The 24,774-nt window shown below is 26.5% G+C and overlaps 6 protein-coding genes across 6 annotated transcripts; 4 read left to right on the top strand and 2 right to left on the bottom strand.

Moving 5' to 3' along the window:
• The first annotated feature begins 131 nt into the window (after window positions 1-131).
• On the top strand, window positions 132-1,413 carry LOC128964625 (beta-1,4-galactosyltransferase 7-like). Its single transcript, XM_054311254.1, has 4 exons — window positions 132-877; window positions 944-984; window positions 1,043-1,147; window positions 1,218-1,413. Exons 1-4 carry the CDS (start codon window positions 274-276, stop codon window positions 1,410-1,412), a joined length of 945 nt encoding a protein of 314 aa, XP_054167229.1. The 5' UTR covers window positions 132-273; the 3' UTR covers window position 1,413.
• A 422-nt stretch (window positions 1,414-1,835) lies between these two features.
• On the top strand, window positions 1,836-9,844 carry LOC128964616 (zinc metalloproteinase-disintegrin-like EoMP06). The gene is made up of 9 exons (XM_054311244.1): window positions 1,836-1,983; window positions 6,164-6,246; window positions 6,317-6,469; window positions 6,565-6,760; window positions 6,831-6,964; window positions 7,362-7,433; window positions 7,510-7,733; window positions 7,796-7,838; window positions 7,907-9,844. The coding sequence occupies exons 1-9, from the start codon at window positions 1,860-1,862 to the stop codon at window positions 9,632-9,634; spliced, it is 2,757 nt and encodes a 918-aa protein (XP_054167219.1). The 5' UTR covers window positions 1,836-1,859; the 3' UTR covers window positions 9,635-9,844.
• Window positions 9,845-9,916: 72 nt separating this feature from the next.
• LOC128964617 (signal recognition particle subunit SRP72-like) lies at window positions 9,917-12,786 on the bottom strand. The gene is made up of 9 exons (XM_054311246.1): window positions 12,432-12,786; window positions 12,230-12,347; window positions 12,020-12,143; window positions 11,676-11,937; window positions 11,463-11,616; window positions 10,836-11,391; window positions 10,588-10,769; window positions 10,194-10,520; window positions 9,917-10,120 (listed from the first exon to the last, which is right to left on the bottom strand). The coding sequence occupies exons 1-9, from the start codon at window positions 12,532-12,534 to the stop codon at window positions 10,009-10,011; spliced, it is 1,938 nt and encodes a 645-aa protein (XP_054167221.1). The 5' UTR covers window positions 12,535-12,786; the 3' UTR covers window positions 9,917-10,008.
• Window positions 12,787-13,042: 256 nt separating this feature from the next.
• Window positions 13,043-14,736, top strand: LOC128964624 (putative uncharacterized protein DDB_G0282133). The gene is made up of 2 exons (XM_054311253.1): window positions 13,043-14,395; window positions 14,665-14,736. The coding sequence occupies exon 1, from the start codon at window positions 13,348-13,350 to the stop codon at window positions 14,377-14,379; it is 1,032 nt and encodes a 343-aa protein (XP_054167228.1). The 5' UTR covers window positions 13,043-13,347; the 3' UTR covers window positions 14,380-14,395; window positions 14,665-14,736.
• A 981-nt stretch (window positions 14,737-15,717) lies between these two features.
• On the bottom strand, window positions 15,718-17,241 carry LOC128964756 (cytoplasmic dynein 2 intermediate chain 2-like). The gene is made up of 2 exons (XM_054311393.1): window positions 17,040-17,241; window positions 15,718-16,943 (listed from the first exon to the last, which is right to left on the bottom strand). Exons 1-2 carry the CDS (start codon window positions 17,239-17,241, stop codon window positions 15,718-15,720), a joined length of 1,428 nt encoding a protein of 475 aa, XP_054167368.1.
• Window positions 17,242-17,829: 588 nt separating this feature from the next.
• LOC128964755 (myotubularin-related protein 9-like) lies at window positions 17,830-20,133 on the top strand. The gene is made up of 9 exons (XM_054311392.1): window positions 17,830-18,085; window positions 18,158-18,475; window positions 18,548-18,676; window positions 18,751-18,907; window positions 18,964-19,068; window positions 19,139-19,264; window positions 19,323-19,825; window positions 19,885-20,012; window positions 20,079-20,133. The coding sequence occupies exons 1-9, from the start codon at window positions 17,939-17,941 to the stop codon at window positions 20,131-20,133; spliced, it is 1,668 nt and encodes a 555-aa protein (XP_054167367.1). The 5' UTR covers window positions 17,830-17,938.
• Window positions 20,134-24,774: the final 4,641 nt, after the last annotated feature.

Raw genomic sequence — 24,774 nt, 5'->3', positions numbered from 1 at the left:
TAATACTGACAACAATTATTTAATTAATATTTTAATAAAATCTCATTTAATATGTTTTAATTAATTAGATTTACAGGTAATTAGAAAATGTATTAATAAATAGATTGTATTGTAAAACAAGTGTTATATCAATGAAAGTCAATAGATGTGAGTGAATGTACTGTACTTTGAATGCATTGCTTCACATGTTTTACATGTCTTTGATTTGGAGGCAAAAGAGTCTGTCAACTGATTCAGTGATGTCATTGATTTGATGACAAACATTGAGTTGAGATGATGGTCACCATCAGGAGTAAGACATGCGCCAAACTTTTGATAATTTGTCTTCTTTCGTGTCTAATCCTAACCATTTGGATATCCATCCAATTGTCACCGATATTGACAATGTCTTTAAAAGATAACACATCCGACTGTAAGTGCCAATCAAATGAAGTCATTGATGACCAGAATTGGCGAAATCGTCAATCAGGTCATAGATTGGCAGTTGTGGTGCCATTCAGAGACCGTTTCGATGAATTGCTTGTATTTGTTCCGCATTTGACTCAGTTCTTGAAAGAACAACAAATTGATCACAAAATCTTTGTCATCAACCAGAAGGATATCTACCGATTCAATAGGGCTTCCCTTATAAACGTGGGATTTCTGATGTCTCGTTCCTCCTTTGACTATATGGTTATGCATGACGTGGATCTGCTTCCGCTTAATACTCAACTTTCCTATCGATACCCAATCGACGGTCCATTTCATGTGGCGGCACCTCATTTGCACCCGAAGTATCACTACAAGACATTTGTCGGCGGAATACTTATCATAAATCGGGAACATTTCGAGAGAGTTAATGGACTGTCAAATAATTACTGGGGTTGGGGTCTGGAAGGTATGACATCTCATATATAATTGATTATAAAATATTCATTAATTGCATAACTTTTTGTCTTATAAGACGACGAGTTCTACGCCCGACTTAAAGAAGCCAATCTTGCCGTAAGACATATGATATATATATTAATTTAATTGTAGTAAAGAATTGAATTATTTATAGGTCTCAAAACCCGAAGGAATTAATACAGGAATTAATGATACTTTCCGTCACATTCATAATAAAGTTCATAAAAGAGATACTTTTAAAATTTTCAATCAACGAGAGGTTTTAATTATTATTATTTTAATTGTCATTAATTAATATTAAGTGTTTGTAATTAATATTTGAATATTAGATAACTCGAAGAAGAGATCGAAAGACAGGTCTGAATACTGTTAATTTCCGGCTGTTAAACGTAAATCAGTTATCAATAGACAACTGTCCGGTCACTCTATATAATGTGCAATTGATTTGTGATATATCATCGACACCGTGGTGTCAAACCAAGGAATCATTGAACAAAAATCGTGTCAATGCATCCAAATCGTGATACAAATTTAGCGCCCATTGACTTAACATATATTTGCCAAACACTAGACGGAGCGACAGACATATGGGATGTGCTTATCGTATGAGTCAGAGAGTGGTTGCGCTCTAATGGTTACAAACAGTTGGAAACGTCATCCGAGTCTCGATCAAGTCGTTTACACCACACATACAGTGCAAGTGAGTTAATGAGTGGAATAGCACTCATAAACCATCACTTGATAACTCTTGAGTGATAACAACTGCTTGTGATGTCCATCAAAGTGATGCCATTTGTACTGTCAATCTCTTGTGGCGAATCCATTGACACAACTTTTGCAATTCACAAAACTTATAACCGAAATGATTACTATTATACTCTTCAGACGTATTGTTTAGATTATATAACAAATTATGATTAATAGATAATATCAACTGTGGTCTCATTGCGGCCATTGAATGCATTGCAACGATGACCACAATTAGTGATTTATTTATTTGTTTTAAATTTTCATTAATTTATCACTTATTTCAACAATTTATTAAAGTTTTCATAATTTTTAATTGTTTTCTACAATTATGTCATTCATATAATGGTTAGTATTAAAAATATATATTAAATTTATAATAAGTTTTTGCTTTAAAATGTTGCATGTACAATTTAATTTTAATCGTAAATTTTTATTTACCTAATTTAAATATATTTTATATTGTTATGTTTTATTTAAAAGTGATGATAAATTATTTGAATAAAAGTTGCCATAATTATTTTTTAAATATTATTTATCAATAATTTTTTAATAATTATAAATTTTTAATAATTTATTTATACTTATTTTGCTACAATATTATACTATATTTACTTATTTAGTAGAATATATAATTGTTATACAATGACAACCAACTAATGATATTAAGAAATAGCATAAATAAATGTTTAAAAATGTATTTTAGCACAAGTTTGTCAATTATAACATGATTTTAATAATATATATATATATATAAATTATGTGAATATGTTTACTGATTATAAATATTTATATTTTAATCTAATAGTTATCCTTGTTTTTATTAATTAAGTTTATCATATGATTTTAATTTAATGATTAACTTGAAAAATGTCATTTTTCTTGGGAATGACTGATGAATAATATGGTTTAGTAATGGTTTAAATAATTTATTAAGAAAATTATTTTTAAATGATTTAACAAAATTATTTCAAGTATTATTAGATATCTTTGCCCATCAGTTTGTATTTAGTCATCAGATACTGTATTTTCTTTATAATAGCAAATAATGCATATTTTGTTATTTTTTAACATTAATGCAAACATTTACCAGTAAAACATAAAAAACATTAACTCGTAAGTTAAGTCCTATATTAAATTATATAATAAATTGAAATATAATCTATGTTATTATCATAATATGGTAAATATATTGTATAGTTTAACTAGATTTTTATAACACGAATATTAAATTATTATAATGTACCAGTTTTTTGACGGATATGAAACATAAGTTTACTTAGTTTTTTTACAAAGTATATCTACAGTACATACAGTATAATATACTATAAGACAAACAATTTTTATTATATCAATTTAATAATGCGAAACATTTTGAGAAAATTTCTTATGTGACTCATAAATATGATATGCATAACAACATTATGTAATATCATTATATAAAAGCTTTAATAATTAAACTATATATCTAAAAGTATTTTTCAAAAAAGTCTGCAAAATATATAATAAAATGATTATAAAAGATAATAAAAAAGTAATAATCATTAGATTCACTTCTATGTGATACACTTTCTATTATAATTGTCATTAATGATTGATATTATTTTTAAAATTTATTTCATTGAGTTATACTGATATCTAAAGTTTTTGCATAAAATGTTTGAAATTAAAGAATAATAAAAATATAAGTTTATTTTCATCATTGTATTGTATTATTGACATGAAATTAATTTTAATTATCGAAATTGTTTAGTTACATATGTTTATTTAGTTTTTTATAAAAATTATATTGATAACTTCATTGTTGAGATACATTAATAAAATAAAAACATTTAGCTTCTTAATAATTATAGTAATAATAATAAGTATAAATAATAAATAGTTTCAAATTATGTTTATGTAAATTACAAACTGTTGTTTCTGACTATTGTTAGTGTTTGAGAGTCGTTATAATTTAACATTAAGTTTAATTAAGGTTTTGAACACAAATCTATATATTTAAATTAATTTGTATGAAAAGCACGGTTTCTTATCAGCAAATATTAAGTAAAATATTAATTTTATTAATTATTTTATATTAATTAATTTATTAAAGAATAATAATTTTATAATACTTGATAAAACTAATGTTTTTTATATGTTGATTAATACTAAAAATAGTATTTTAGTTTTATTAATTTTTCTATGTATCAAATTGTGATATTAGACTAAAGATAATAAATATTGATATTTTGTTTTATTGATAAATAACATTATTTAGTATTTATGTAATAATATTATTATGTTATCAAGAAATAGAATTATTTAATTTTTTATAAATTTTATATATTAATAATTATATTTTTTAAATTTAAAATTGATTTTTTAACGATAACAATACAATACAACAATTATATATTCTAAAGAATATCTAAATATTAATTTTACATATTTTGAAAGCAAATATTAATGAACAAAATGAACAATATTACGAAATTTATAGTATTTTTGTAATATTGACTTAATTTCTAAGATATTTTACCAGCATATCATAGTTTAATAAATTATATGTAGTTTACACTAAATCTAATTTTGCACTTTTAACTATTATATTTGAAATTGTTTACTGAATTAAACAAAATAAAATTTTTGATTTATTAATCCGAGTGTTTGGTTAAGTGTTTAAATGGTTTACATAATGTTATGTTGAATTTGTTTACCGGAATTAGTTATAAACTGTATATATGTATATATTAATAGTGTAATTGGTTTATACTTACAACTCAGTATATACTACTTTATAAATTGTAATATATAAATTTATCTAGATTAAATTAATGAAATTTAGTAATAGTAATAAAATTATAGTATATAATTTTTTTTTTAAATTATATTTTTTAATACAACTATTCTTTCTATTAGGAAATAAAAATAAATTGTTTTAATTTCTCGCTGATTAATTTATCAAAATTAAATATATAATTATATAAATTTAGATTGTCATAAAAATTTCCTTATAAAGGTTACTCATCTTTCTATATAATAAATAATATAAAAATTATTTAATTTTAAAATGTTATTATTTAGAATAATTACATTATTTTTTGCTTTTATAATATTATATCGTAAAAACAATTAAAAACTAAAATTAAAAACAAGGATAATATTAAAAAAAATTGATGTAACACATGATTTTCTCAAAGCATTTAACTTACTATACGATTGTATAAATAATATATGATATGATAAACAAATGATTATTGTTGACGACAAATGGCATTCAATTTAAGTGAGAAAAAATTGAATAAATATATTTTGTGTGACTTTTGCATTCAAATGCATTCATTTTACGAGAGAGAGTGTCAGTCAATATATCGTAGTTTTTGATGTCAAGTGAGAGTCAAATAGTGAGAACTTTTGTGTACTTTAAGTATAATTTTTGAAGCTATTAGAGGAAAACAGAGGTTAAGAAACTTGAGTTTATTTTCTCTGTTTATTTAATTTTCTAACAAACACTATAATATAGTACTAATGTATATATACTGTATATACTAATATTGGCAGTTAATTAATAATTTTCGTGTTTTAAAAAATAAATAAATATATACTTTTCAAATGCACTGACATTTACGTACATTAACTGATCAATCGATGTCTTCGTTTAGAAATTTAAAGTAACATAAATACTGTAAATACTTTAAATAATGACAAAATACTAACAAATTTATGTCAAGTAATGCAAAGTTTAATGAATATATTGACTTTGACCTCAATAAAAGGTAAAATATTTTTTTTAACTGAATAAAGACATTACATAAATTCAGTAATAAGTTTGTCGGTCACTTGAATAGTACTAAATGAAGGACAACCATAGCTATGATACATGTTTTTAATATTAACGTAATATAAAAATTTTTCTACATTTTATTTATTTATTTTGTTGTTAGCAAAAAAAATTATAGAAAATAGTTTTGAAAATTATGTTTATAAAGTTTGCGTAAATCATATATATATATAAATTACTTTAAGTAAGACTTTATAAGAAAATTTTATTGACATTTTTAATAATAAATTACTGTCTATACAGTACAGTATATTGATATAAATAAACTTCAGTTATTTAAATTAAAAAATATATATAGATATTATATAAGCAAACATATAATCTAGCATTTTAGATTGCTTAAATTATAAACAAATAATTAATGTAAATTTTATGTATTTAAAATTAACATGTTAACTATTTGAGCTGACAATTTTTTATTTTAGACAAACTTAAATAAAGTTTAAAAATCTATTATCTAAATGTTTTTGATAATTTGTTCGCTATCATACTTTATACATAAATTATATTAAAACAAATTCAAAAATGCATTATTTAATAATTATTTTTAATTTCCGTTACAATATAAACATTTGATAAAAGTTTGGCTAAAATAGTAAACTATAAAAAAATGTTGGCTCAAGTTCTTTAAATAATAATTTTAATAGAAATTATCAATAAATAATAATTATATTTTGCTTTTTCATGACATCATATAATTTATAGATCCAATAAAAGAGTTTTCAAAGCATGAGATTGTTTTGCCAAAAGTGTTGCCACCATTTAATCAAACTATATCTGCTTCACAGGTATATTAACTATTAATTTATTAATATTAATTACAAATTACTGAATTGTTTAAGTATTATATTTTAACAGAAACTTTATGAAAATCAATTGAAAATTGTTATAAATGCCTTTAACAATACATTTTTACTAAATTTATGGAAAAATTCTGAATTAATTCCAAAAAATTACTTTGAAAGGCATCAACAAAACGGAAGTGATATCAAATCATTGCCTCATTTAGAGGTAATTATTATTTATTAATATTATACAGTATTTGTAAATATATTGTTATTGATAATACACTGCAGTATTACTAATTGAAATGATTAATGCAACAGAATGTAGAGCACTGTCACTATAGGGGAACAGTAGATAACAATATCGAAAATACCTGGTCTGCTATATCAACGTGTCATCAGTTAATTAGCGGCTTATTTAGTGATGGACATGACATATATCATATTCATCCTCAAGAAAACAGTTCATCAGTAATAGTAGTTAGAGATCAAGATTATATATCATCATTTAAATGCGGTATTGAGTTAATCACACAAAAGTATAGGTCAATTATGTAAAATTTTAATTATATTGTTATAATGTTTAGGTTTTTTAAATGATACAAAATCACGGGAATCTCTGATTAGACGTTTTCGACGATCAATATCTATAACTGATCCGTACGAAAGTAATAGTGACACCAGATATGTTGAATTGGTTATTGTCAACGATTATGATGTGGTGAGTACTTCAACTCAAATTAAAATAATTAAAAAAACTTGTTTGCAGTTTAGGTATTTTGAATAAAAAATATTATAAAGTTGCATATTTGAAATTTGCAAATTTTTGAAAAAACAATTAACAATACATAATATTATCCTATTTATGTCAGATTTTGAATTTCATATTTAAATTTATTACATGATATACCAATAGGAATGCATTTACTGTACAGTTGTATATAGTTTTTAAAAAGTGGATTACATATACAATAGATAACTAAAATCAATTTAAACTGAGATTATTATTTTTTTGCAGAAAAAAATATTATTTTTAAAATAATATTTAATAAAAATTTCAAATGAGACAAATACTAAATTAATAAATAAAAATCTAATTATTAATCTTTTATTTAAAGTATACACAAAATAAAAGAAATAAAGCGACTGTTTTTGATCGAAGCAAAAGAATTGCTAACATTGTTAATGCCGTAAGTATTTTAATTGACTAATAATTTAATTAACTGTTTGATTGATAACTTTATTATTATTATTGTATAAAAAAAGCTTTACAATCAATTAAATATATTTGTCGTTTTGGTTGGAGTTGTTATATGGACTGAAGCCAATCAAATAACGTTATCGACTGATGGCGACCAAACACTGACCAACTTTTTGCATTATAGAAGGGAACGCCTAATCCGTGAACATCCCAATGATAACGCACAGCTTATTACTGGTTCATCATTTGATGGCGGAGTAGTTGGTAAAGCACTTAAAGGATCCATTTGGTATGTTTTAATTATTTCAAATAATTTTCAAATAAATAATTTTAATTAAATTCAATATTAAGTACATTTGAATATTCTGGTGGAGTCAACACAGATCACAGTCAAGTGAGTTATTTATTGTAATATATGTTTAATATTATAATAGTTATAAAATATGATTTATGTTTTGTTAGATTACAAGTCTTGTGGCGACAACTGTAGCCCACGAGTTGGGCCATAACTTTGGTATGGAGCACGACTCGGATAAGTGTCGGTGCCCTAATGACAAGTGCATAATGGCACCGTCTTCTAGCTCTATCAGTCCTAAACACTGGTCCTCCTGTTCTCTCGAATATTTGGAACATTCCTTCAAACAGGGAATGGATCACTGCCTTCATAATAAGCCAAGAGATCTGTTTGGACCAGTTTGTGGTAATGGATTTCTCGAGGAAGGAGAGGAATGCGATTGTGGCCTCAAATCTACATGTGATAATAAATGCTGTAATGCAACGACCTGTAAACTGATGCCCGGCGCCCAATGCGCTGTTGGTTCGTGTTGTGATAAAACTAAGTGTAAAATTGTTGATAAAAGTCAAGACATGGTTTGCAGACCAGCAAAGAGTAACTGTGATTTAACTGAATTCTGTGACGGAATATCCGAATTTTGTCCCGAAGACCTCAAAGTACAGGACGGAACCGAATGTATTGAGGGATTTGCTTATTGTTTTGCCGGCAAATGCGATACACGCGAGAGTCAATGCAAACTATTGTGGGGTAAGACTGGAGAAGTCTCGGACTACAAGTGCTATCAACAGAATATTAAAGGAAATGCAAACGGAAATTGTGGTTATTTTAAACAAAATCAAACTTACATTTCATGCAAAGCACAGGATGTTATCTGTGGTCGACTTCATTGCTTTCATCAAAGCGAACAATTGAAATATGGGACAGAAAGTGCTGCAATATTAGCAAGATCATTTATTCCTAATAAAGGAAAAGTATTGGCCTGTCGTTCAGCAATGGTTGATCTCGGCATCGACATCATTGATCCGGGTTTAGTCCCTAACGGTGCTAAATGTGGCTCCAATTCCATGTGTATCAATCAAAAGTGTGTTTCTGTTAAAGACTTTCTCCAGAAGAATGCCTGTGCAGACAATTGTCATAAAAATGGTTTGTGTGATAACAAAGGCGTTTGTCATTGTTATCCTGGTTTTGCGCCACCGAACTGTTCCCATACTATTACCAGCAAATATTTGCTTACGATTGCAATGTATATCTTATTTTTTGTAATCTTACCATTGACTGTAATCGCTGTGTTATTAATATATAAATATAACGATACCATCAAAAATTGGTGGTTCATTAAGGCCCGTAAATCGGCTATCAAATCACGAGCCAAACAAGTAACTCATCGAAAGCATACCAGACCTCCCATTAATTTTAATACAGAATCATTAGAGATATCGTCTCCCATTTCACTTGAAATGGGGACAAAAAATTCAAATAATTTATCTGATATCAGATCTAATTCAAACAATTCCGATATAACATCGCCCCTCACCAACACTGAAAAGGCGAGTACAACGCCGTTAAGGCCCATACGTACAGCCCCTCCGCCACCGATCTCTAATCATTCATCTATTTCGCGGACCTCAAGTATGCGCTCATCCAATAGAAGTTCATCGGGAATACAATATAACCGTCCATCGCAACCTCCTCCACCTCGACCTCCGAGGCCTCACAACTCTACTCAAGACAATAATTTATCAAATATTCATCCATTAAATGTACCCGAATTTAAAGCAGACAAACCATTGCCTTCTCTTCCTAAGCCTAATATAAGTGTCAAATACACGAGTAATACACCGAAGCAAACGTCTGTCGCTAATTTGGCCAAAAAATTTGAGAAACTAAACAATTAATACAATTATACATTTATTATGAAGAACTTAAACAATTTACTAAAAAATTGGCCGAATTTCTAGTCTAAATAAGTCGCCTTCGAGTATATATTTTAAATATCGCATAACTTTTATTTATATTTAATTTATTCCCAATTTTTTTAATATGATTTTTAATTTCTTGAGAGGATAAAACTTTTTAACTATTCTGAGAGCTATTAAATAAATATATAGTTTTTAATAAAATATTTTAAGATAATCAAAATAAATATTTTGGGCATAAATTTAATATTTATAAATTAGTAAATTGTAAATGTCAAATTTTAATGTTATTTTATTTATTAAAAAATCAATACATGGATCGTATATATTAAATAAAAATATATAAAATTTATTTATTTCTTTTTTGTGGTTTTCTTTTTCTTTTGTGTCGGTCTCTGTTGTCTCGGACCTTGAGGTGAGCTAACAGTTGTCGATGAAGTTTTCGGTGTCGTTGCTTTAGTTTCACTTTAGTTTAGCAAAAAAAATAATAAACATTAAAATATTATTAAAATAATAACGGTATCTTAACAGCACATACACTACTCCTCCAACTGCTCCTTGAGTTCCCTTTCCTATAGCGTATTGTCCGCGTTTGTCTTTCTTCTTCTTATATGTTGATCTCTCATATCTTGGAAGCCATCTTTCGGGATCGGGTTCTACTTTTGGATCGTAATTCTTGGGAAGTTTGATCTTCTTTTTCTTTTTCTTCTTTTTCTCGGTCTTTGATTGTTGATTAGCATTCGGTGTCTCTGTTTTAGTCATCTTCTTGACATATTTAACACCCAAAGACCAATTGCTAGTCTCTAACAGTTGTACATCGATTTCCTCAACAATACTCTCAATTGGTGGCAGATCTTTGCTTATTCTAAATTATTAGAAATAAATATAAATTTTAGGAAAAAAATAAAACCATAACTAATCTAAACACTTACTCATTAGCTTTCTTGGGATCAAATCTTGAGTACGCACTTATCAAAAGTGACACTATTTTAGGACTTTTTGGATTATTTTTACGCAAACGTTCCAAAAGATCGACCGCTGCTTTCGGTTGATTTGTCTCTAACAAGAATCGGGCGTTTTCTCGATATAACGAAAATAACTCTGAACTTTGAGGCTATTGTTAAAAAAAATATTATTCAAATAAAAGATAATTTTTAAAAATTAGCTATAATTTCAATACCATATTCTTTTCGAACCAATTGACAGCATTTGTCAAAAGATTTGTCGCCGATTTTTTGTCATCCAAATGAAGATATAATGTAATTAATGTGGAAATTATTGCCGGTTTATATGTTAAATCTCCCAATAAGTTCAACACTTTACACGCGTCAGCAATGTCTCCATTTTTAATATAAAGTTGTGTCAAAATCAATGACACTTCAAGATACAGACCTGGCTTATCACTGATTGATTGTTTAAGAAATTTGATGGCATCGCTTACTTTCTTTTCTTTACAAAGAAGAGCTGCTTCTAACAGAAGAGCTTTGGAGGTCTGTTGAGGATATTTTGTTTTAATTTCTTTTAATTGATTGCGAAGTAAATCATTTTGGTTTGTATGAAGAAGTAAAAGGCAATTATTAAAAACAATGGTTTGTTTCTGGATATGACTTAATTTTGATTCAATTAAATCACTTAACGCTGATTTCATTTTCTTTCGCGAGTCAAACACATTCTGGTCTTTATTTATGGAAACGACATTATTTGATACAACGGCTAACAGAGCGACGTCGTCGGGTCTGAACAATCAAATAGTAATTTAAATAATATTAAATAATGACATAACAGTTAAAATTCAATGTATTCTTACTTCTTCTTGAGAATTTGATTATACATCCGAAGAGCCGTTTCCTCCTTTTTCTGCATTTGATAGCAAAACGCTATTTGAGCCCTAATTATAGCCAATTCTGAATCAATTTCTTCTTCAGTGGCACCTTCTTCTTCCAATGTCTTTCGACACATATCTGAATTGTAAAATAATTTTAAATAAATCCAATATTATAATATACGGTAATTATAATACCTTCAGCAGTATTAAGCATTTGAAGCGCTTCCTCATAGCGTTGAGCACCCAATAGAAAGCACGCCTTGTTATAGCAGAGTTCATAAGTCACTTCTTCGATATCGGGTTTGCTTTTTGTCCAATTGCTGTCACCGTTAATACTAAGACTACCGACAACTGCAGCCAAATTTGTTTGTCTCTCATCTTCATAGTCATCGTCAGAATTCTTAATCAAATCCACATAAAAATCGTAACACTCTTTAAATCTCTCCAAACGATATAACTATAATAATTAATAATAATTATATTGATTTTAGCGATAGTATTGTATTTATTTTATTTTTTAAATCAAGTGATTCACTGACTGCCTGTGCTCTCAATTCCTTAACGTGAAAGTCTTGTTCTTTAATTAAATCTAATGTATTGATGGCTTCTTCAACATTATTGAGACGATATTCGCAATAAGCCTTTTGATACATTAAATCGTCTCTAAATTATCGCCAAAAAATTAATCATTTTATTTAATAATTATTATAAACAAATGACATTAAAAAATAATTTCTAACTTAACGTACGAGTTATTGTTGGGACAATCATTGATTTGTTTGATGGCCTCTTCAAACAAACCCAATTGGATTTGACAGACAATTCGACACTCGATGGCCTTCTGATTGTCCTTTTCTTCATTTAAAACTAAATATCAATTAATTTAATTAAAAAAACAAATTAATTATAAAAATCTATTTTATTGGTGAATAAAATCTGTGGTTAATATACTCTTATCGGTCACTTTAATGGCCTTTTCATATTCGCCTGACTGATCCAATCGATGCAAATCGATGAACAATTGAGTTAAATTGGGACCAGATTTACCACTCATGTCTTAAACTAATTGATTCAATGAATGCCACGTGTTTTATGCGATTATTTACCACTTATTTGGATATATTTTCCGACAATTAATAGTAATTTCAATTATAGTAAACGTCTTAAAGTAAATATAATATCAGTGCTTATAATCAATTGGTAACCAAATTGAAGTCACAGATAATATCACTGTTTGGATCAATTGATGGACAATTGTATCAGTGATGACAACACACATACAAACAAAACATCATTTGTTGACACATATTATAAATATGAAAATCACAATAAATATTAATTATAAGTATCAATACATAAGAATATTCCTAAAAAACACTTATTTCAATAGCAATTAATTATTAAAATATAAAATAACTTTTAATTCAATTGATAAAACTTATTATAAATTAATGGATTAATTATAAAAATATAATTTTAATTAATCTCAAAAACGTATTAATAAAGTGTGTAATACTGTAGATAATGTATAAATATGTTAACATCTCTAAACAGAATAGAGGTGTTGACTAGAAATGCGTGACAACAACAACAACACAACAATTAATTGTATTATAATAACAAACATAACGTAATTAAAGCCATTTTGTTAATCACTTATTACCGATGTTTTGACCAAAAATCGGTACCAATTTAGTGATCAATTGGTGACCACATTATTGATATTAATTATTGAATTATTAGTAAACCAATTGATCCATAATTTTATGTGTTATCACGTGTTTTATACTTAATGTTTGTCTAAATTGGTTATCGCTATCGCATTCATCCATAGATTATCAAAAAGAGTTTACCATTTACTCTGAAGATGTCATCAAATGTGTTCAATACGATGGACGACGAAGAAGACGTCGAACAACTAAGACTAATGGCTCTCAAGTCAATGACTCAAAAGAGGGAACAAAGTTCTGTGACAAGAAATGAATGGGAAAAGTCTTCAGTTGAGAAGAAGCGCACAATTAATGGCAAAACTCAGAACAACTTGAAGTACACGAAGAATAATATGAGAAAAAATGGTTCATTAAATGCAAATCTAATTGTTTTGACAAACAATTGTGACAAACAACCTATTGATTCAAAAACAAATAGTTTTACTGAAATTAAAGACTCTAAGACTAATGACATTAATAAAGGAAGTGTTGGTCCCGAGAGATTCAATCGGTGGGAAAGGGATGATAGTGACGACACCGATGAGGACAGTGATGATAATATTGATGATTGTGGGGTTTCTAGAGGTGCCACCAATTATGATGAAACAACAAACGATGAGATTATTTCTAATTTATCATCAAATGATACCAACGATAACACAATAACTAAGATATCAGACTTAAATGAAACAATTGTTGAGTCAAAACATTCAGAAAGTGCACAAACTATTGAATTAAATAATACTGAGACATATGTGATGAGTAGTCCTGTCATCGATGATAAATGTGAAAGAGTTAAGACCAACGATAAGATAAGACTCAACTCTAATAATGGTGTCTCAGAATTATCAGCATTTGAAAGAAGAAGATTAAAATTTGGACAAACAATTGAATGTAACAGTCATTGTGGTATAACTGCCATCACTAGCGAGTCATCTGATTTATCCATTAATGATACAAATATTAAAAATAATAATATTAAAAGTCGTTTGGATTTGAATTATGCAAACAAACGAAAACGTACGACAAATCATTCATCAAATGATAGACATTCAAACAAAGCCACCGGAAGTGATGACAGACGTCAATCAAGACAACGAACGATCCAAAGAACGAATTTCAACGATGATAACGACGATTGTGATATGTCATCAAAGAAAAGGTTACGCTCTTTAGTGGTAATGAAGTGATTGAGCAGTTTTTAAGGTAATATTTTAAATGATTTGCTAATTATTTTTTATTGTGATATTTATATATCTGTGATATTATATTAATATTACTATTAATTCTTATTTAAATTCTTGTTTAAATCACTTAAACTATATTTTTACTCAAATTATTTATAAATTTATATAAGTTTTTTAATGCAATTTACAATTATTTTATTGACTTTAATAATTCATCAAATATTTTGTTTAAATGTTTGGTGACTTTAGTGTTAATTATTGAAACTTTAAAATTGCTTTCACTCTCAGGTATTGTTAAATTGTGTTTTAAATGAAATACATTTCATTTGTCAGCCAATTGGGATTATAATGATCGTCAAAACAACAAATTTGTATATAAATTTTATTAATAATAATAATAATCTTATATTTAAAAATCTAAACTTTTTATGTATTATTATGAAATTATGTAAATGTATTGTACTTTAATTTAATTCAATAAAAATTATTTATATTATAAATAAAAAACGAAAATATATATTTTTTCATTTTATTATCAGATATAATATAAATAATTAAAAAATACTTTTATGTAAACAAATGAATGATAAACTATTATTGAAAATTTAATTTATATAATAGAAATTGTCATTATTATAAAATTTAAATTATTTAAGTGATGGTTGAAATAAACCACAATATTTATTATGAGAACATCCGGCACTTTGAGGATAATCACAAACAGATAGTTTACGATTAAAATGTGTTCCGTCGGCACATCTCTGCCTAAATGGTCGACAATTATGACAATTATAGAAATGACAGCAATCTGTTGGATCCATATTTAGACCTATTATTAATAAATATATGTTGAATGTCAGAAATTGATTGAATGTTATTACAACTTAATTTATTTAATAATTAATATATGAGTTTTAAAACCGTTAGATTTAAGGCATGGGTTGTCTGAACCACAAGATGAGGAATATTTATAATTTTGACGATTTATTATAATATTGCTTGATTTGTGTATCAATTTAGGTGATGGAGTGTCCGTTTGCTTAAAATAATATTTGTCATACCATTCCTTGAGTTTTTTGTCACCCTATAGATGAAAATGTAATGAAAATAAATGTTTATTGCAATATGCAGTAAAAACTTACATTTATTGTAATAATAATACAACAGAAATAGATTAAATAAATATTTATTATACTTATATTCATGATTATACTTATAAATATATTGTAATATTATTGAGAATAAGTCAATATAATTTATAGCTTTAATTTGATAGATATAAAAAATTTTTGTTAAGGAAAAAAAATCAAAAATATTTTCAAAGTTTTTATACAGTAGTAATCAGTCATCAATGGTGTCAGTCATCCGCCTTAAAATGTCGTTCATGTGTTTCCCGTCGCTCTTCTCAGAGGATAAAAGCAAATCCCAAACATATATACTATTGTTGGATCCGATGACAGCTATTTGTTCAATATTGTCAATTGTATTATATACTAAAGACTTTGCTAATACATTGTCTCCAATTGAAAAACTGAACGAAGCGTTTGAAATTGTTGTGTAATTGATAGTATAAATATAGACATTGCCATCGGATCCAACACTGGCTATGTTTGCACTGTATGGAGACCACTGACCTGTTAAAAGTGGGACATCAGTATGAATAACAATAATGGGAACCGTTTGCAATAAATTATAGATTCTTAGTTCACTATCAGAACTGCAAGAGAAGAATATATTTCGTGAAACGGGCGAAAACTGCACTGAATTTATATGCGACCGATGGATGGCATACGACATCACTATTGGATTCTTGTATTCAATATTCTTGTACTTTGAGTTAATTCCAGTACTGAAATCATTATTTACTGGTTTATTGCTGTTTAATGAGCACTGAAATATTGGTCCTCCAATACAACCAATAATAAAAATATTTGAATCTTCACAATTGAAAGACATGGAGACAATGGGAACTTCAACATTGCTTTTATTGCCTTTAATTTGTATATTTCGTGGCATGTCTTGAGCTGTTAATGCAAATGCTTTTTCCAATTGTATTGATTTTTCGTGAACTTTCCACACAAACACTTTGCCATCGAAACCACAACTAATAATTTGTCCCAAATCTGTTGTATTGTTTGGTTGACACCAATGAATACCCGACACTTGTTGTTGATGAGCCACAACTGATGCAAACAAGAACTCGTTTTCTTTGTTTCTGATATTCCAAAGAGATATCTTTCCATTTAAAGATCCCGAACAATAAACAGATGGAAGTGTTGGATGACTAACCAATACGGAGACACAGCCATCCAAATCAAACTGAAGCGATGGTTCTTCAGTTTCTGTGGCTTTAAACAAATTCCAGAGCAAAATATAGCTTTCATGAGTACACCAATCGGAGTGATGGTTCACTTGATGACCGATTGCCAGAACCGATGCGTTACAGTTCCAGCAAAGAGCTGATACATTATACTGGAAATCATTTTTGGTGACAATTGAATCCAATGCTCTAAAACCAAATTTTTTATTTAAATTGGCCTTAATTTTAGTCCTATTTTGAAATTTATCTATTTTTATATAAATATAATTTCCGTTTATTTTCTTAATTTCATTGATTGTTATTTCTGAAGCTTTAGTTAAAAATTTCAATAATTCTGGTGAACTAAATGTCTTTAGCGGTCTATTTCTTTGAATATCATCTAAATTTGTGGTCTGAGTCTCAGTATCTTTCAAAAGGTTGTGTTGAACTTCACTATCGACACAATCAATGCTTTGTGTTTGAGTTGAAGTCTCAGAGCTGATCATACTTTTCCTCCAAACCGAAGGAATATTGATTCCATCGAAATGTGTTTCAGAAAAAGACATTTCATTTATAATTATTTTTAAAATCAATTTACTGTTAATGTTATTACAAAACTTAATATTTGATGAAAAAATATTAATTACAATATTATTGTTCAGATTATCAGAAAATACTTTATTGTCTAATAATTAATGTTTCTATCGTTACTCAAAAATCTTTGCCAAAACAAACTTTTTTTTAAATAATGTATTTCTAACTAAATTATAAAATTTTAATAATTTATTTTATATAAAGTAAACACATTAAAGTCTAATTTATTATTAATTTCACATTTATATTAAATATAGATATTAAACATATTAATATAATATAATTTAATTATGTTATAAATTTTTTTAATTTGAATAATTCATTGATTGAATTCATAAAATTACTTTTAGACAAAAAAATTTAGACTAAAAGTTCGATATAAAGTAAAATATTTTATTAATTATTTCATTTAAACATTATTTAAATAATTAATTAATTTATTATATAATATAAATAAATTAAAGTTTAATTATTAAACAAAACTATTAAACAATAAATTATCCGAAAATAACATTTAATATAACTGTAAGACAAAAGTAATTAACTATTGAATCAATAGATGGAGTCATTTGTTTGTTGTTATGTTTGACAGTTTGGTTGACATCTGTTTGCAAATTATTTGTTAAATTATCTGTCAATTGATCTCTTGTGGTGATCTCGGCTCAAGACATGGAGTTCGCTGAACTAATAAAGACACCCAAATTGGACTCTATTAGAGTGTTTTATCCGATCGATCAGTCAATGGAGGCCACACTTTGCATAACTAGTCATCATCTGATTGTATCCTCAAGAAGTAACGCATCTCAAGAGTTATGGGTATGTGTTTTGAAACACAAGAAACTTAGTGTCGATGAAGTTAATAGTATTAGATATTATCTATTAATACAGTTATTGCATTCAATGGTTGATGTTGTTGAACGAAAACCCAACAACACGTCTTCGGGCGGAACAGTTGGGTTGAAATGCAAAGACTTTCGTATAATTGAGTTGGAGATCAATGGCTGGACTGACTTCAACAACATTTGCAATTCAATTGAATGGTTGTCTAACTTGGATGACCCGCGACTCCTTTATCCACACTTTTATCGCGCGATGTATGAAGTGGTCGAAAACGGTTGGAATGCCTTTCAGATTGAGAACGAGTTCTCACAACTTCTTATGCTTTCTGATGACTGGCGGATCAGTTATGTTAACAGAGATTTTGCGGTAAGTTTTCAAAGTTTGACGGTTTGTTTGTTTTATTGATTTACATTTACTATATTTTGTTTTATATGATAGGCCTGTTCCTCATATCCAGAAGCAGTAATAGTTCCCAAATCTATTGATGACGATTGTCTGACATCTATTGCGGCGTTTCGTTGTTTAGGAAGGTTTCCAGTCCTAAGTTATTTCCATAAGACAAATAAGGTTGTGATTAATTGGTCTCATATTAAATTCATTTGAATACTATTAATAGATATTGTTTGATAACTCTATTATAGACGGCTTTATTAAGAAGTGGTCAACCAATGGTTGGAACTAATTCAAAGCGATGTAAAGACGATGAAAAACTTATTAATACAGTGTTAGGTTCGGGAAAACGCGGTTATATTATAGAGACGCGGACACAAAACTTGGCACAATTGGCCCGAACTAAAGGTATATAATTTTATCTAAATTTTTGATCCACTAATTAATTAGATATTTACAAAAAGGCGGTGGATTTGAACCCGAAGTTCATTATCCTCTTTGGCGTCGCGTCCATAAACCTATTGACAGACATTCAACTCTTTTAGATTCTTTGTGTAAATTAATTGAAGGTTTGAAATATATTTAATCCATCTCTTAATTGCCAAATGATGACAATATTTTTTCAACAATTGTTTATAGCCTGTAATGACTCGAAGTCATCAATGGATAAGTGGTTATCGAGATTAGAGTCATGCGGTTGGCTGACACATATCAAAGATGTTCTCAGCAGTGCATGTCTTGTGGCACAATGTCTGGACAAAGAATGTAATAATCATTATTTTTTATTGATTTGTTAAATATTTATTTTTGATCCACTGATCAGTGGCTTCAGTATTAGTTCACGGATCCGAAGGAATGGATTCAACACTTCAAGTCTGTTCATTGACTCAAATCATTCTGAATCCCGACTGTCGTACAGTTCATGGATTTGAAGCACTTGTAGAGCGCGAGTGGTTGCAAGCGGGACATCCATTTGCTACCCGTTGCAAACACAGTGCTTACACCATAACTAGTGCCCGAACTCGAGAACAGTCACCAATATTTTTAGTCTTTCTCGACTGTGTTTATCAAATCTTTAACCAATTTAAATGTTCGTTTGAATTCAATGAGAAATTTCTAATTTATATCTTTGAACAAACATATGGCTCACAATTTGGTACATTTCTGGGCAATTGTGTTAAAGATAGAAAAGAAATGAATTTCTCAAAGAAAACAGTTTCGCTTTGGTCTTATGTAAACAAACCCGAAATACTACAAGATTTTCTCAATCCATCGTATGAACCAAACAATGCTGTCATTTGGCCATCAGTTGCACCGCAAAGTTTGGTTAGAATTTATGTTTATATGTTTATTAGGATATATTTAAACTAATTTTTATTTAATAGGAGTTATGGAGTGGACTATATCTTCGATGGGTTGTCGATCAAACTGCCAATGAAAAGGCTTGCAATAGATTTGCAGAAATAAAAGCCAAAGAGAAAGAGCTTAAAGCAAAGGCAACACAATTGCGACGGTTTGATTGATTATCAATTGTTTTTATCGATTAAATTTAATAATTATTTTCAAATTTTTTAATTAGAAAACTCATTGATTTGGTATCTAATCAAACCTCGAATAAAACCAAAGAATTGTAATTAATTAACTATTAAATTATTTAACATTTTATATAATAATAGTGTTTAATTTAATTAATATATTGAGAATTTATAATAATTATTGTTTTTATCAAATATTATTTAACAATTATTTTATAATATAATAATATATTGTATTAATAAAAATATTTATTTAAATTATTTATAATATCATATTTTAAATTTTAATAATTAATTTAGAAATGTCACAGGTAATTTTAATACATTTACGATACATGAATTTAATGTACAGTAAACAATTCAGATAAAATATTAATGTAAAGGGAGGGGAGGGGAGGGGTTAATGAAATTTGAATTAAAAAGACTCATAGAGTATGGGTCAACAAATATGGACTTGCATTAAAAAATAACCATGCTTCTTTTATTTCTTTTTAAATTATTTTTGTATATTTATATAAATATGTATAGATAGCGTTAATGTAACTAAAAAATTAGTGATTGAATGGATGCGAGTGTTTTTTGGCAATCTTTGCAATTTTATCCTATATTTCTCATAATATTTTAACTATAATTCAAAGCAATTACTTCCAGTGATTTAATTTTACTCATTAACACATTTATTTAGTATTATTATTCATTTATTAAAATTTATTAAAAAACGATAATTAATTAATATATATTAAATATAAATATTTCATACAAATAATATAAGAACAAAATGTAAATATGATATAAAATACTAATATATTCATAATTGTGATAAAAATATTTTTGTTTATTATTTAAAAAAACAATTTAATTATCGAAAATATTAAATTACAATAATTATGTATAAATCATTTACAACGGGCGCATATTTATCAGTATAATATATCAAAATATTTTTATCATATTTCTGGAAAATTAATTTTGTTTATAAATTTTATTAATTTATTCATATCTTTTTAATAACACTTATAGAACAAATACTGTACTAAAAAATAATCAAAGTCAATATAATTTTATTTGCTATTGTTTTATTAAAAATTATAATATAATGTATATTATTAAAAATGTAATGTATTAATGTAATAATTTATTTAATACGACTGGGTTTAGACTAGGTTAAGGAAATCAACAATTGTCTAAAAATCTGTACTTTTTATCTGAAAGTTATTTTTAAGCTGAGTTTAAGTTATATTAAAAACCATTTATTATTTTTATATCACTATTATTGTTAACCATATAAATTAGAGACAAATAATGGATAAGTTTTTCTTCAATCAAATCCAAGCAATTCATATATGAATTATAACTTATATTTAAATATAATTTCATTTCAAAATTTCTCAATTTAAGTTTAATGAATTCAATGTCATTATATTTATTATTTAATCTTTTAATTACTATAAATTTCTATACATTATATAAATTTGTCTAAATTGATTTATAATAATGTACATATTTTTTCAAAATTATTTGTTTTTAATACCACTATATGTGATGATTTAACACTATTTTTGCATTAGAGTAATATTGCAAATGCAAACATTTTAATAATAATTGATTGTTTTAATTTTTGAACGAATTGTAAAAACTGAAATCAAAAACAGTTTTCTTTTCAATTTTCAATTCAAGTTTTGCTGTTTATTAAAAATTTTGTTTTTACACAGATTTTGATTTTTTTGTTTACTTAAAATCATTAAAAAATTAATATTTAATAAAAAACACGTTTATAGAAATCAAATTATAATAAGGCGATCAGTTATTTTAACAAACATAAAATGTTTAAAGCTTTTATTATTAATGAAAATGTTATATAATATATGGTTTTTAATAATAATAAAAAATTATTAAAAGTTGATTCGGTTTGATTTTTACAGATTGGTTTCGTTTATATTTTTTTGTTTCTAAAAAATGTATTGTTTGTGATTTAACACTTATTTTACATTGGTCAAAATTTATAATTCATTTTTAAATATGCAATTATTCTAATATTATAGTAATATATATATATATTTAATAAATAATGTATGAAATAATTACATTATTAATAAATCTGAATTTTCGATAACTAATGATTAATACATTTCAATTACTAATCTGAATATTCTATAAATAAAAAATATATCTAAAATAAAATACTGTATTTATTTTATAAATTTATTTAAAGTGACAATCAATTGTGGTTTATGTTACATTGTATAAAATAATAATAATTTTTATGTCGTGTAAAGTAACAATTTAAAAAACTACAGTATTAATATACATCAAATAATAGATATATCGATTATTTTTTATCAAAAAACAACTGAATTATTATTTATACTAAATGTGATACTATATATTATATTATATATTATATAGTCTATATATATATATTATATACAGATACTATTTTTCATCATAACTAATACAAATAGCTATATATAAATAAAGTTGTTATTAATTAATTATCTAATAAATGGTCGATAAAATATAAAATAACATATATTTCAATGACTAGGCTTTCACTTTTGAAATCATGGCATTTGTAAGCAATGTGTCTCTCATTTGATGTCAATTATTCATTTTCCTATGAGATATCAAACATACATATAATATATATCACCCAATGTTTGCACAAAAATCAGACTCGTATTCATTCAAATGGAAAACATTTCCCTCTTTTTAATAAAGGGATTAAATTCTTTAGATATAACAGTAAAGTCTATATTGTAGTGAATAGTTAGGTAAAGCAGTGAATAGTAGTGTTAAGGGTTTGGTATATAACAGTAAAGCCAGTGAAAAGCGGAGTGCATTACGTGAACATACAGTACTATTTGCCGCACAAATTATCAGGCATTACATGCATCAGCTATAAGAGGGGACTCTCATATTGTCTACTATTATATCTCTATTTTTACATACATTAGTTGATCCAACTTATTTGAAACCGATTTGTTGTGAATATTATGTTTTGATTATATGTAATATTTCAATAATGTGTAACATTAGAAAATGTATCCATAAAAATATAAGTTATATATTTACAAATATATATGAAATGTCATAACTTATAATTTATAAGTTACTTTACTTTATAAATTATAATATAAACAATTCATTTAAATACAGTATATATAAATAGCCAATTAAATAAATATCTAGTTTTAATATTTAGTTGTTATATTATGTTTAAGTACTCAAATTTAAGCAAAAATATTTGTTTTGTGTGCAACAAATTAGACTAACACTGTATATGTTTACAAATACTGTACTTTAATTACATGTCACACACAGATTAGTATAACAACTACAGTATAGTATAATATAGTGGTTTTTGAATTGATATTTTGAAAGTTTTGTTATTTTGGTTTTATTAAAATAGTAATATATTTTTCTAGATTTGCATTTTGAGCTAAAATAATGATGATTAAGTTAATGATATATTTATACATTTTAGTTGATGTGAACAAAACTGAAAGATAACATCACTTTTAAATTTACGTTTCCCTCGAGTGTCAGTCAGATGTGTTAACAATTAATTTGTTGCAAAGTATTGCTTACGTTATATAGTTTGGGAAACGAGAGTTACTGACACACATGTAGAGGAAGTATAGGAAAAGGTGACACATCTTAATCAATGCTATCGATTGAAGCATCAGGTATTGCAATGTATTGCAAACACATGACTGTGCGCTTTACAACCAAACCATCCAATGTCTGTCTCTTCTAAAAACCGAGCTCAGGCTACAAGTGATGCTTCTATCAGTCATATATACAGTATATATACTGATATATATATATATATATAGAGCTTCTCTATGTATGACTCATACAGTATTACATGTTTTGTTGAATTAAATGAAGGCTTCCTATAGTATAGTTGTGTTTACAATAGTAGTAGAGTTTGGGCACAATTAGAACATGAGATGAGATGGAGAAGCTATGAAAACATACCTTTTATTAAACTTTTAGACTAACAGTTGTTGCATTGTTAGCACAGACAGAGAACCGTTAGCTTTGAAAACATGTCTTTTGTCTAAGTTTTTATGAATTTACTATTTTTCCACTTTATATTAGTTTCTCATTTCTATGACAACTAAATATTGAGTGAAATCTCATAAAACATTAATACCTTAACTATGAGTGAAAAGAAAGCACTTGAAAGGTATCGTTAGTTTTATTACTCAATTCATATATAAATATTGTCTTTTCAATTGTATTAACACTAATACCATATATCTATAAAATATCATAAATTACTACATTATTTGGCATTTTTATCAAAATAAAAATAGAAAATAAAATATTTTTGTATACAAAATAAACTCTAAATTCTTTTATCATAAAATTTATCACAAAAATGGATAAAACATTTTTACAAAAATTATATTCAAAACATAAAAGAAATAATGAATTAAAACCTATTTATAAATAAGTCTTTCAGTGAATTACTATTGAATACAACATAAGATGTGTTTTCCCTCTCAGAGAGAGAGAGAGAGAGAGTCGTCTCTGAAGAGAGAGAGAGAGAGAGTCAGTGCTTCTCTATATTGAGACTCTTTTGCAAACTTTTATTAATGCTTTAGTATTACTGTTGACGGCATACGGATTGCCACTAAATCTTTATACCTGTATATGAGCTTTACTTAAAATAAATTTATATTAGTCTATATGTTTTGAATTAAAACTTTTTGTTAAAATTAAACACTGTGT

The sequence above is a fragment of the Oppia nitens genome, unplaced genomic scaffold, assembly GCF_028296485.1.
Source record: "Oppia nitens isolate AA-2021 unplaced genomic scaffold, nextdenovo-longstitch-racon4-pilon3 scaffold9_pilon_pilon_pilon, whole genome shotgun sequence".
In the NCBI taxonomy this organism is placed as follows: domain Eukaryota; kingdom Metazoa; phylum Arthropoda; class Arachnida; order Sarcoptiformes; family Oppiidae; genus Oppia; species Oppia nitens.
The sequence above is the reverse complement of the archived record's forward strand: the minus strand, read 5'-3'. Positions and strand labels throughout refer to the sequence as shown.